Source organism: Vigna umbellata, chromosome 7, assembly GCF_029865625.1.
Source record: "Vigna umbellata cultivar VRB3 chromosome 7, Vumbellata_1.0, whole genome shotgun sequence".
Taxonomy (NCBI): Eukaryota; Viridiplantae; Streptophyta; class Magnoliopsida; order Fabales; family Fabaceae; genus Vigna; species Vigna umbellata.
This window is the reverse complement of record NC_142171.1, coordinates 32,476,231-32,489,897: the sequence shown is the minus strand read 5'-3', so window position 1 is coordinate 32,489,897 and position 13,667 is coordinate 32,476,231. Positions and strand designations below refer to the sequence as shown.

The following is a 13,667-nucleotide window of genomic DNA, read 5'->3' as shown; positions in this document are numbered from 1 at the left end:
ACTAGTCGTCCCAATCAGTGCCCGCACTTTTCTTCATAATCCTCACTATCGGTTTTATCCGCTCGGCCAGCTTTGGAATAAAGCGAGATAATGAAGTCAGCCTCCCCACCAGCCTCTGAACCTCCTTCAGCTTCTGAGGACTTCTCATTTCCAGTATTGTTCTGCACTTGTCGGGGTTCACCTCTATGCCTCTAGTTGTTAGCGGGAACCCTAGAAACTTTCCCGCCGGTACTCCGAAAGTGCACTTGGCCGGATTAAGGTGCATGTTGTACTTGCGAACCTGATGGAAAACCTCTGCAAGATCTTTCACATGGTCCTCTACTGAACGGCTTCTTACCACCATGTCATCCACGTAAACCACTTGGCTCTGTTTCCGAGATCTCTACAATAGGCAGTGTTTGGGCGCGTGCGGAAGATGGACGATTAGCTTGCGCCCCTCTAGCCGCATCCCGCTCGCCCCTAAGGGTTTCAATCTCTGCCTGCATTGCTTCCATTCTTCTTCTCATCTCCTGTAAAAACGCTGTCGGGTCTTGCTCCATCCTTACGGTCGTAAAAGGTTGTCTTCAATGATCCTCGGCCCTACGGTGGGTACCAAAATGTTTCTGCTGAATGGGACCGGGAAAAACTCCTGCTACCTCCGCTCGGAAACACTCCTCCTCTACCGATCGGTCCTTCACCTTTCGCCTTCCTTACGCTCGTTCTCAGTATAAGTGGGGTGACTTGCAGGAAACACTCCGACGCTCAAGTCAGAATTGGTCTTTACAGGTCTATGTAATTGTAAAAAACAGAGAGTTTACCTTCTCCTTCGATTGTTATTTATATGATTTCAGAGAATATTACCCATTAATTTACCTCTTAATGGCTTTCAATGCTAATCTTAAATACTCGACAACGACCGTTACCTCATTAATTACACATTCATGAGCATTCAACCGCTGTCTCTAGTAAATAGTTTTAGAGTCCCGCTCGATCGGACATATTAGACTTGAGAAACCCGATCGGACATATTAGACTTGAGAGACCCGATCGGACATATCTGAACACGCCCGGTTGGTTACTCCGTCCTTGGTAGTAACAATATTTATTCTAGCATGAAAAAGTACTAAAAAAAACTTATCCAATTACATTATTTCGAGTAACAAAATAATGAAGAAAATACTCTAATTATATTGTCTTAATTTTTAAAATAAAATAGTTTTAATTAAACCCCAAGGTTTCTCACCATCTCTCTTGAGTCAATCACGCCTCTAGAAGTAGCATTTTCCTGATGCTCTATCATCACCATACTCATCAACATGTGTACATCCATCATGATCACTACCATGAGTCTCCTCAAATACCATAACTGATGTGATCATGGATGGGCCAAGTAATGAAGAGAATAAAAGGATGACAAGAAGCATGACTAAAGGGAATCATTTTACTTCTTGTCTTCTTTACATGTTTGTATCAAAAAAAGTAGAATAGGTTCTCTTTGGGCGTGTATTTGCCTTTTGATTTCTTTCTCTTAGTTCTTGTGAATATTGGCTTATAAACTCTTCTTTCTCTTTAAGAACAAGCAATGTGGGACTATCCATGGCTTGATCTTAAAAAGAAGAGAAGAGAAAGTGAGCATTCTAGGCGTGTAGGAGTTAGTAGCATAGCTAGTTTTCATATTTTGAACTATAGGAGAACTAGTTGCCTTATAAACCCTTTGGAGTGGAGAGAATTGAGCAATGTGGGACTCAAAAGTCCCTAGCAGCTGCTGGACGGACTACACCCTCAAAAGTCCCACATCTCCTAGATCTTGCATCTTAGCTCACTCCAAAGGTTATATAAGAAGGCTTAGGGGTCTCCTTTTTGTACACCTTACCTTGATTCAATGAATTTGAGTTGATTTGCACTTTTGCAATCCTCTTTGAGATAGAATTCTGTCTCTAAAGTCCCAAATTTGGGCAGACCTTATCTTGTTCAAGCAAGTGGCGGTCCTCCTCTTGATGCTTATCTTGGAAGCTTGTTCAAGTGGCGCATCTTCATTTCCTAAGTTTCCTTTTCTCTAATCTCTTCCATTTTTAATTTCTCTTCCATTTCTTAAATGTCATTTAGTATATTCTCTCTAGGTATGCACTTCCCCATCAATAACACCCTAGTGGAAAGAATTAGTCACACTCCTATACCCTACCTCACCGACTGTAGTCACTCTTACAACCCAATCTGTAGCCTGCCCTACAGATATGTTCGAGTAGTCCTGCAGTCCAGCTAAAGAACATGTCTTCCTGCCACACAAGAACAAGGAAATCATCATCACCCTAACACAAGGAGGGTTCAATACACGAACAACCATAACTATTCGAAGACAAAAATCAGGATTTACTAGGTACAACGAGTAGACTTTTTCTTCAACTCTCATGCTCATCAACCACACACTTAGGTACACCCCAACACTCACTCATTCTCTTATCTCATCCACAAGTCAAACCTAACTCTAAACACAATTACTATTCTCATCCCATGTCTAACCTTACTCATTTGTCACTATCAAAAATTTCATTCAAACATGTAGGCTCAATGGACCCCTCAGGGATTCCACTCAATCATTAGATTACCAAACAAACAAATAAATATAATTCTATATCAAACAAAAAATAATAAATCATTTATTACATTAATTAATCCTTAAAGCTTCATTATTTTTCTTTTTATTACCATTAATCATTAAGACTTAATTATTTTCCTTTTTAAACCATTAATCAATAAGACTTTATTATTTACCTTTTTAAATCCAATTAACTTTTATTTCCAATTATACTATTAATTAATTTGATTTCTGATTAATCAATATTTTCTCATATTCATTTAACTTCTTGTACTAGATTTAATTAGGGAAGTGTGCTTAAATGTCCAATATTTCCTCAATTTTGATATTTGTGCTTAATTTGATAAGTAATTCTTATTTTAATTAATTTGAATTATATCAGCTTAATTATTCCCGTTATTATTTCTAAGGCAATGTATTCACGAATTTTAACCGATTATGTTAGTAATGTAATTGATTAAACCTTTCTCAGTGTTTCTCTATTTTCAAAAGTTTGAGACTGGTTGAAGTTTAATTTATTCAAAAACTAATAAAATCGATTAAACTGTTGTACTGGGTTTTTCCAATTTTCAAAAATTCAAAATGGCCTTCACTAAATTTAATCAATAAGGTCATTTATAAAACCCTATCTGTGTACAAGTGTCTTTGTGAACCCTGATTCTGTAATGGCTTCTTCATCTTCTCGCCGTGTAAACGGACAACACTAGTTAAAAGGCAAGCAAATCCCACAGGATGGATTAGTGATGAGAAAAAGCAAAGTGACTTCGTATGCTTCTGGGGATTCAAAGAAGTAATCAAACATAAGTTTTTGGGTCTTCTCTTCTTCTGTAGTGAAGGATTTATATTTCAGGAGTGCTGATTTATCAAGGTCTGGCTAACTTCATTGAAATGGATGGTGACTACTACCCAGACTTGGTGAAGGTATTCTACGCAAATCTAAAGCTTGAAGATAGTCGTATTCTTTCTCAAGTGAAAGGTGTTGATGTTTGTATTGATGAAGCAGTATGGAAGGCAGTTGCAGGGTTTCATCCTGTAGGGATTCAGTCTCATTTGGGTATGACTAGTATTAACAAAATGACTATTTACAAAGATTGTCTAAGATTTCCTGAAGAACCAAGATATTTCACTCTCTTCAGGGTTGGTGGTTTAAAAAGGGATGAGCATCTCTGTGCATTTGTTATAGCTTGGGTTCTGCTACCTAGAGGTGGAAATCATGCACAACTCACCACTAAAGATGTATTTCTATTGCATGCTTTGCGGGCTTAAGTTCTCACAAACTATATTTCTGTGATAAGTGATCATATGACCAAGATCACTAGGCAGAAGGTATACCAACTTCCATACGTTGTCTTCATTAGCAGGATATTGAGACATCATGGAGTTGATGTCACAAATGAAGTAACTGGGGTTGCTCAAAGAAAAACATGATTGAAAAACTTGTCCTACACCATATGGGACTGAGAAAGGATGAAAACGGTTGGTCATTCAAGGACGAACATCTACTTGTGGTGGAAGAGGTTGAGCCTATAGGTGTTGATAAGTCTAAATATTGTTTCAAGCCTCAATCTGAATTTGAAAAATTTGTGGTTGAAGAGTTTAAGAAGCAAGATCTCAAGTTATCCCTGGTACAAAAATCATTGTCTGGTTTGCACAGGAAGTTGGACTATACTGAAAATCAATGCCTTTGGGGGAACATTTGAAGATGACTCTATCAATGAAAAAGACAAAATAGATGAAGACTTCATAAAGATAGTTGACTCAGATTAGGAATTAGAGTCTATGTTTTAGAGTTTGTTTTGATGTTTTGTTTATTTTATTTTGAAATGAATGTAAAAATTGGCTATAAAGCCATTTATGTTTAAACTTTGTTATTTTGGTATAATGAATGAAATAGATATATTCTGGATTATATCATGTTCTTGATCAATTGTTTGAATGAATCTGATTGGATATATCTGTTGTATGAGTGCAAACTACTATTTTAACTGTCATGCACATTATTGCATACTCATACTCATTTGATGATTCTTATTGCTTCACAATTGTGTTGTATCACTGAACTAACACTCAACATAGTTGAGAAAGTTGTGATTTACAGGTCTATTACTGAACATGACAAGTTTACATGAACATACCATTGGTCTTAAATGGATTATCAAATACTTTACAAGAATTAATCGATTGCAAAAATAGTGAAATCATTTATCACATAAGAATGTGGTTTGATTTTCTTTTCTGCTGAATCATCAATTCTGAAACATTTATTATGAAGTTATATGATTTCATGCATTCTAATACTCATTATTTCATGCACACAAAAATTCATTGGCATCAAGTATTACTTTTATTCTTATACATTTCAATAAATATGTTACATGCTTGAAATAATTTCTACAATTCATAATCTGATACTTTCATTGAACTATATAATGTTAAATGTTTCTGTTAGCTCTCATACTAAACTAAGTTTTGTATTTGAAATGGTTGAAAAGAGCTACTGCATAATGATAGGGGGAGCATAAATTTCTACAATTGATCTGTAAAAATACATATTGATGTATCTCTGTATGCACTTATGTTCCTGTTGTTTCATATCTTTTTTGCTAATGCTCAAAGGGGGACAAATTGGAAATAAAACTGGAAATAACTGGAAAGATAGTTTCTGGTTGTGCATCATCAAAAAAGGGGGAGATTGTTGATAGGCGGAGCAATGTGAAAGCTAAACCCAATCCCTTGTGTGTTTTTGATGATGACAACAACTAAATGTTTCTATATATTTCTTGCACAACAACTAAAATGTTTTAATAATCATAGTTGCATTTATATGTTTCTTTGTGCTTGAATTGTTTGGTTTGCATACTTATTGTGGTTATACATGTGTTTAAATCTGTAGTATTCATATTCATGTTTTTAAGTGTCAAAACTACTTGAACAAAGCATATATGTATGAAGTAATCGATTACAGTGTTTATGTAATTAATTAAGTTCATCAGATATACGTTAATGCTTAATTGTAGCAAGTTACAAGTTTTAATCGATTACATTATATGTATAATCGATTAAAACTCGTGCCTTTGCTAACACCTGTTTTCTGAGTGCAGTGATGAGTTTTCAGAAGAAAAAATTTTCAAAATTGCTTAAGTGTAATACTTAATTGATTACACAGTTTCCTTAATTGGTTAAATCTGGTACACATTGAAAATCGTTTTCATGTTAAGTCTTAACTATCATAACTATCATATTTTAAATTGTTTTGACTTACAATAAGTGTGTAATCGATTACATTAATTGCGTAATCAGTTAAATCTGTTTTGATGTAATTCTGGTACAACACTGTTAAATGCTTAACCAATTACATTAATTTTGTAATCGATTAAAAAGTGTAAGACATGAGGAAATCTATATATTGACGCATAACGCTCTACATTGATAACTTTTGAGCTTTTGATCTTTAATATCTGACTTAAGAGAGTCAAGATAAGATTTTGTTGGTGTGTTGTTTCTCCAAGAATTAAGAAACGAAAGTTTTGCAGATTTGAAGGATTCTTGAAGGATTGATTTGTACTTTCATTGGTTGATCAATCATTCGCACTCTAAGGTGTATTCTTTGCAGATAAGTATTGTGTTTACAATCCATAGATTGTGGTTTCCCTGTTGCGTGTTCACTACAAGAAAATTGTGTTTTATATACGGATTATTACATACGGATTTTAATCCGTATGTATTAAACATATTACATACAGATATTATATACAGATTTTTAATTAATTAATAATTAAAAAAACTTTAGAAAAAGCTCTGATCTTCTTCTAACTTTGAAAAAAAAAACCTAACTACAACTCTCCAAAATGAGTCCCTCACTCACTCACTCACTGACCCTTCCTTTCTTCCTTCATTTCGGATAAAAAAAAACCCACAAATCCTTTCTTCTCCCTTTTTCTCAGTAGAAGAAACCCTCAGATGGTTTTGTTTCCTCATCTCACACCCTTACTTCTTTCTTCTTCCTTCCATCCTTGTAGCCACGCGTTCTTCCTTTGCCACGTCTTCATTCAGACCGCATCATCAGCCACGTTCATTTTCTTCTCGAGAGCTCACCATCAACGGTAAGTTTTCTTTCTCTTCACAGATTCATTATCTTATTTCATATTTCTTTCCTTCCTCAGCCTATTTAAGAACAAAATTCCTCTTCCACCGATTATCTTCATCTCCTTCTAGGGTTTCGTCATCCTTTCACCATTTTCTTGAAGTTTCACCGATTAAATCCTCTTTTACTCTGTTTAAAAGCTTTTCCTCCGATTGAAAATTCTTTTCCACCGTTCAATCTCGTTTTGAACCGATTAATCGGTTCATTTTAAGTTTCCTCCCTTTCTTGGGTTCCTTTAGTCCAGATTAGGGTTCCTACTCTATTTAGGGTTTCTGTGAGTCCTATCTCTGATTCGGTTCGTTCTCCTTCAAATTCTCTCTTCTATTTTTGCCTAGGGTTGGCGCAAAGGTTATCGCCATTAGGTCTTGGTAGAATCTTTCTTGATCTCTAATTCCTCGTTATTTCGCTGCGTTTCATTCTCGAAGAAGCTTCAAGATCCTTTAACTCAGCTCGCGTTGCGCATTCAGTCCTCTCTTCCTTGGAGCCTCTTCCATCAGGTGGTATTCAGAGCTCTGATTCTTCCACGCAATTCAAAAGCTAAGTATCTCTCTCCTTTGTGTCGTGTTTTCATTTGATTCATTATTGTGTTGACACTGTTTCGCATCTCTGTTTTGATGTTTTTCTCTGATTCATGTAAGGTTGAATTTGTATTGGCATGTTTTGTCTTAATTCTGAGTATTATATGTTAATTCTGCTCATAAAGTGTTTGTTTAAATGTCTAAGAGAGATAATATTGATATTGTTCATTCTTGATAACTTTCTACTCTTCATATTAAAATGCGCTCTCTGTATCCTCACGCCAAAGGCATACTGTTAGGGCTCAAAGAGAAAGGCATCGACGTTGCAATCGCTGCTCGCTCACCAACTGCTGACATAGCAACAGTTTTCTTTAACAAATTGGGCTTCTCGCCGTTGATCAATCTTTTTCATTTTTCTTTGTAATGGAGGTTTCTTTTTGTCATGTTAATACAGGGTTTGATCACAAATAATGAAAGGCATTAGAGGAGCCATTTGTGGATGAAGAGGATAATTATAGCGGTGTTGCATGTTTGAATGTGATAGCAAAACGAATTGTTACAGTTTTTGCTTCTTTAAGAGGATAATTATAGCGGTAATACTAGGATTAGACATCCTCTTTTCTAATTCTGAATGTTGTTTTTTCTTTCTTTTGGAATGATGGAATTTTGACAATGAAGTATATTTTATAGGTATGTATTTTTAATGTATGTTAATTATGATGCAGGGGCTAGTTTTTTAAACATTATAGTTTGTTCTATCATCCAACATGATTTGATTTTTATCTCTGCAGTCATGTCGGTATCCAGGTGGAAGATAATATATCTATTCTATGCTTAGATTTGTGATGAATGGTATAAGTAAAGATATCCTTGATTTCTTCTATTTATTTTAGAGGCGGCTTGGTTTCTACTATTTAACCATTTAAGCTATTTAGATTACTTAGTGTGTTTATAAAGAAATTTAGTTATTGTGTTTCAGTTCAATCATTTCTATAAGAATAAGAATCAATTAAAAAGAAAAAAGGCTTTATCATTTTTCTGTTAACTGTTCTAACTATATAGTATTTGTAATTTGTCTATTGATGCGGGTGCTTCATGCTACAATGATGAAGCGGTTTGAGATTGCAGAGCTGGTGGAGAATTTGAATGCATCAAATAGTCAAGTAAATTTCTTTTTGGTAATATTTTACATTCCAACATTTTATATGTACCAATATTTTACCCTCCACTTAATACTTTTTTATATATCAGCTTTTCTCAGCTTTGCAATTAATATTATCTACACATTTATATTGTAATTAATTTATTAATTTGATTTATGTTACTGGTTTGATTTTGAACCCAGTAAGTTATACATATTATACTATTTGCCAAAGAAATTAATTTTAATGTTTGAATACTAAATTAGAAATTAATGTGATTAAATAATTGATTAATTATTGATCAAATGTTATTACATTATTTGTTAGCTCTAAAAATATAAATAATGTGAAGATGCAATATTAGAAAATATTTTAGTTATGACAAAAGCTTTGGACTTAGTCAAAGTTGTTTTGATTTTGATTATGGTGAAGAAAGTCCGTATAGTTGATTGTCTATGTAGACCTACATAATTATCATACTATAATATTACAAATCGTTTTCTTATATATTAGTAGTAAATGTTCAAATGCATTTCCCAATGCGAAAAAAGGTGTGCTCCTTTTTGTATTTGTCTTTAGTCTATAACATGCATTTCCTTCTTAGTCTATAACATTATGCATTTTCCCTTTAAAATCTTGCAACTTTAAAGGAGCACATTTCATAGTCTTTAGTTACATTTGTGAATATTGTCTTTGTATAATACGTCATGTCTCAAGAGTGTTCAAGTAATGTGGTCTATTTTATATTTGCAGGTGTTAGAATTTTTTAACAATCGCATGGATGCCCAAAGAATGGATGGTGGATGGTCAGTCAATGAAGTACTCCAAGTGGTAATTGTAAACTGTCGATCTTGGCGTGTTGATGGGATGAAGGTAAAATGAAAATATCTATCATTTGTGGTTTCTCATGATCACTTGCTTTGCTTCTGTAAGACTGTATCTTGTTTGGCAGATGTTTACTCAACTGCACTTCACATATGAACAAGAGAGTCACCCAGAGGAGTTCTTCATCCCATATGTCTAGTACTCTCCAAATGGTATAGAGATTCTCATCCACACACCTTATGATGACTATTTGCAACTTTTTTCCTCTTTTATTGTTCGAACTTTGTTGATTATGGGGGTATATTAAATTCATTATCTTGTTTTTTACTGTAACTTTTGTTGATTACCTTCAAAAATGGTCTTCTTGCTCTGTGCATGTTTCTGATGTGAAATTTCTGTCGTCTGCAGTGAATTTGAATTCAATGCAACAACTATAAATTTGTTTCCAGCTGATATACCTACCAAAGTACGTATATGAATCTCCAGTATATATTTATATATATTTTTTCGATAAGCTCTATTATATATCTGTATAGCACTCCTTGTAATCAAATAACACAACTGTCTTTTTCCTCTAGTATTTTTGTTCCTCAATCCTTCCATAGTATCTAAACATGCTTGTTGCTGCCACTGCTTATATTACTGTTTCTATGATGGAATGAATACTACATTAGAATTTGTTTTTCCTGATAAAAGAACAAGCTAAGGAGTTAATATAAGTTCAGCTCATCATCTCTTTCTTTTCACGTTTGAAAGGAAATTGAGTTGTTGTTGTCCTGTGATCAAATTTATTTTCTGTGGTCAAAATGGAAAAATAAAGGATAATGTTTTCCTCTCTGTTTGGTTCACTTTTTTTTCAAAATACTAGAGTTCTAAAAACAAAGTAAAAGTCGTTTTGCAGCTTTGTTTCTCCATACAACATTGCTTCAATTATTTTTAAATGAGAGAAAAAAGGAGGCTAGAATGTGCAACTTATTTCTAAAAACTACTTCAGTCAGTTTTCCTTTTCTTGTCTAAAACCCACTTTATCCCTGCCTTTCTTTTATCATCAGCTCCCTAATCCGGAAGAGTTTTTCACCATTTTTTTAAGTAGAAGAAAAACTAGGAAAAAAGCTGAGTCAAGCAATACTAGTAAGGTCTTGTCTGCTGTCATTATTTCAAGTGATAGAACTTATTCCCGTCACATTTGTGTAATGCATAATTCTAGCTACGTTTCCTTTAATTCCTAAGCAACTTAATTGTTACTTGTCAGTAAAGAACCTAATTTGCACCAGCCATTCTCTTTGACTGATGAAAAAAATAATGGAAGAATTGGTTTTTTATGGTATATGATTTGTTGCTTTTGTTTCTTTTGCATAGGTTTGACATACTTATACATTAACTTGGATTATTGTCTTCAATGACAAAATTCACTGTGTTGCAGAAACTTGACAATGAGGTGGAAGGAAATACATTCCAAAACAGTGACTTTGACGAAGTCTGAGTATCAGCTTGATCCGTTGCCAAGTACTCCAATTCTGTTTGTGAATATTTGTATAGATAAATTAGTTACAAAAATGTAATGTTCTCATTCTTTTCTGTTCATAAATTTTGAGTGTAATTCTTCACTCCTGAAGATGAAAGTGGTTTGAGATATCCATGTAATGAATAAATGATGATGCTAACATGTCATCCATGTTATGAATAAATTTTTTTTTTCTCTATTGTATGTTACATACGGATTTATCTGTATGTAAAAAAAATATTTTTTTTATATATTATATACAGATATTATATACGGATTTATCCGTATATAATTTATATACGGATATATCCGTATATAATTTAGCTACAATGATTTTATATACGGATTTTTGTCCGTATATAAGTTGTATGTAACCAAGTATTATATACGGATTTTGGGTCTTATATACGGATTTTGGTTGTATGTAATTCAACTTTTTCTTGTAGTGGTTGCCAGGAAGAGAACGTGTGGTTCTAGTATCTTTGAGAGGAGTCTCAAAGGGGTTCTGCAGAAAGAGGGTTGTTCTTTCTGTATTGATTATGTTCCTATATTAGATTTGGAGTTGGAGAGAAGATTAAATTGAGAGAGGGTCTCTGTAAGTCTTGTTGTATAACTCAATCTTTATAGTGGAAGGTCTTTCAATCTCGGGTTGATTGAAAGGGACTGGATGTAGGCATTGAGGTCAAACCAGTATAAAAATCCTTGTGTTTGATTTTCTATCCTTTGACTCTTTTAGTGCATTATTTTCTTTATTGTCTTGTGTGTTCAAGAAAGTGCTAAAGATTTTTCAAAAGTTAATAAAAGAACGTATTTTCAATAAGAACCAATTCACCCCCCTTCCCCTTCTTGGTGTTAAGAAATAAGGCCTAACTATTCTTACATTAAGATTTTTACTTTTATAAATATCATAAACGCTAGAGTCTTTTTCTTTCCTTTCTCCTCATCCTCGTTCAATCTCCCGAGATCCAATTCATGCTCTCTGAATTTACCAAACAATGCAGTCATTGACATAACATTGAGATTTTGTGACTCACTAATAATGATCACCTTTGGTTACCAAGTCATGTCCAAAGATTTAAGAATTTTTATATTTAACTCATCATTATCAAAGGACTTACCTAACCCAATGAGATGATTCACAATATGCGTGAAGCGCTTCTGAACATCCACAATGGTTTCTCCCTGCTTCATGTAAAACTCATCAATAGTTAAAGCAGATGATATTATGTTACGAGCCCTTACATCCTATTTGGATCTTCTTTTATCATCAGCATTCCATTGCTCACATAGTTTGGGTCCTTGAAAAAATTGATTCCATAAAAAATTGATTCTAACTTTCCAAAAAGCATAGTTTTCTTCAATAAATAGTGGAGGTCTGTTGATAGATGCACCCTTAACAAAGGTTTGATGTTGCCCTGTCATTTTGAATTACTATCAAAGCAAACTCTGATACCAATTGTCAGAGCGATGTAGCAGAATGGTAAGTGTGAACAACAAACCAAAATGTGGATGAATTGGTTTCTTATCGCAAATCGTGCCTTTAATAATTTTCTCGTATTATTTAAATTCCTTAATGACAAATTAAAACAAATAAGAGAGTAAGGAAGAGAGAAAATTGCACAGATGATTTTTATACTCGTTCAGATCACATAGATTCCACATCTAGTTATTAATCTTAAAAGAGAATTAACGCTTCACTATCACAAACCAACAAACTATTACAATCACACAAAAAATAACAAAGTTTAAAGTTAGAACACCTCTCTTGTTATCACAAGAGATAAAACTCATTTTCCTTGAAATCCACAAGGGATGAACACCTCCTCCGAATGCTTCACGAAGGATGAACACCAACTTTGAATCTTCACAAAGGATGATAGGCTTTAACTTAGCAACAACAACAATACTCAATCACAACTTCAGTGAAAGTTCTCACTCTATGCCAACACCAAGTTCTCAAAGCCAAAGCATAAGGGTTACATAAACCCTAGAACAAATTTATCACAACACACAACAAAACAGATAAACTTTTCGAAATTCACATATTTCATATATTAGAATGAGAGTCTCAATCCAATTTCTAGAGATCTCACTTATAGATACCTCCAAAAGCTCGTTGTCAACTATTTAACGCGTGATTGATTATCTAAATGAGGTAATTGATTATGCATTTAATGAATGCACAACAGTCAAAAGCTTGCTTGAAAATTCTCATTAATGCTCGTGATAATCGATTATGGAAAATCATAATCGATTATTGATAATTGATTATCATTAATTGATAATCGACGATGCTGAGTGAAAATGAGGTTTTCTAATGCAAAACGAATTTTAACGTAACCTAAGGCAAACAATACACGGAATCAAAGATAAACCACATCCTATACATAATAACTATACTAAATTACAAAAGCTTTAATAAAAAAACAAATTTTCATGAAGATCTTCTTGCAACAAGAGCACTTGAGACTTGACTTTGAGACCTCATCAAAACTTCTAAGATTCATCTTTATGCTAACAAATTGTAGAAAACATGCAGTGGACTATTTAGCGTAGCTGACAAAAACCAAGAGGGAGGTGAATTGGTTCGAGTTAAAAATCACTTTCCTTTTAACAAATTTTTGCTTTTAAAAATTTCTTTGATAAATGTGAAAACTTACGTTGATTAAAAGCAAATAAATAAAGTAGATAAGGAAAGTGAAAAATTACCCACGTAATTTTTATACTACTTCAAATCAAAAGATTCTACGCGTAGTTGTTAATCTCTCTAAAAAATGGATTAACCTTTTAACTAAAATGAATAACAATTTACAATAGAGAATTAAATATGAGATTAGAAAACACCTCTCTTAATAGATAATAGATGACCAACACCTTCTTTTGGCACACAAAAGAATAAACAACTTGATTTTGCTTGGTAGATAAGCACCAATAACTTAGACACACTAAGTAAGAGCTT

The 13,667-nt window shown here is 33.6% G+C and overlaps 1 protein-coding gene across 9 annotated transcripts; it reads left to right on the top strand.

Moving 5' to 3' along the window:
• Positions 1-6,415: 6,415 nt before the first annotated feature.
• On the top strand, positions 6,416-10,907 carry LOC148195758 (uncharacterized). 9 transcript variants are annotated; one of them, XM_088093811.1, is made up of 8 exons: positions 6,419-6,678; positions 7,145-7,830; positions 8,029-8,089; positions 8,350-8,400; positions 9,133-9,252; positions 9,332-9,416; positions 9,613-9,670; positions 10,628-10,907. In XM_088093811.1, exons 3-6 carry the CDS (start codon positions 8,087-8,089, stop codon positions 9,401-9,403), a joined length of 246 nt encoding a protein of 81 aa, XP_087949937.1. In that variant the 5' UTR covers positions 6,419-6,678; positions 7,145-7,830; positions 8,029-8,086; the 3' UTR covers positions 9,404-9,416; positions 9,613-9,670; positions 10,628-10,907. The 9 variants fall into 9 exon arrangements, with proteins under 9 accessions (XP_087949932.1, XP_087949931.1, XP_087949929.1 ...); XM_088093810.1 differs by having other exon boundaries at positions 6,421-6,678; positions 8,350-8,415; XM_088093806.1 differs by lacking the exon at positions 8,029-8,089 and having other exon boundaries at positions 6,416-6,678.
• The last annotated feature ends 2,760 nt before the right edge of the window (positions 10,908-13,667 follow it).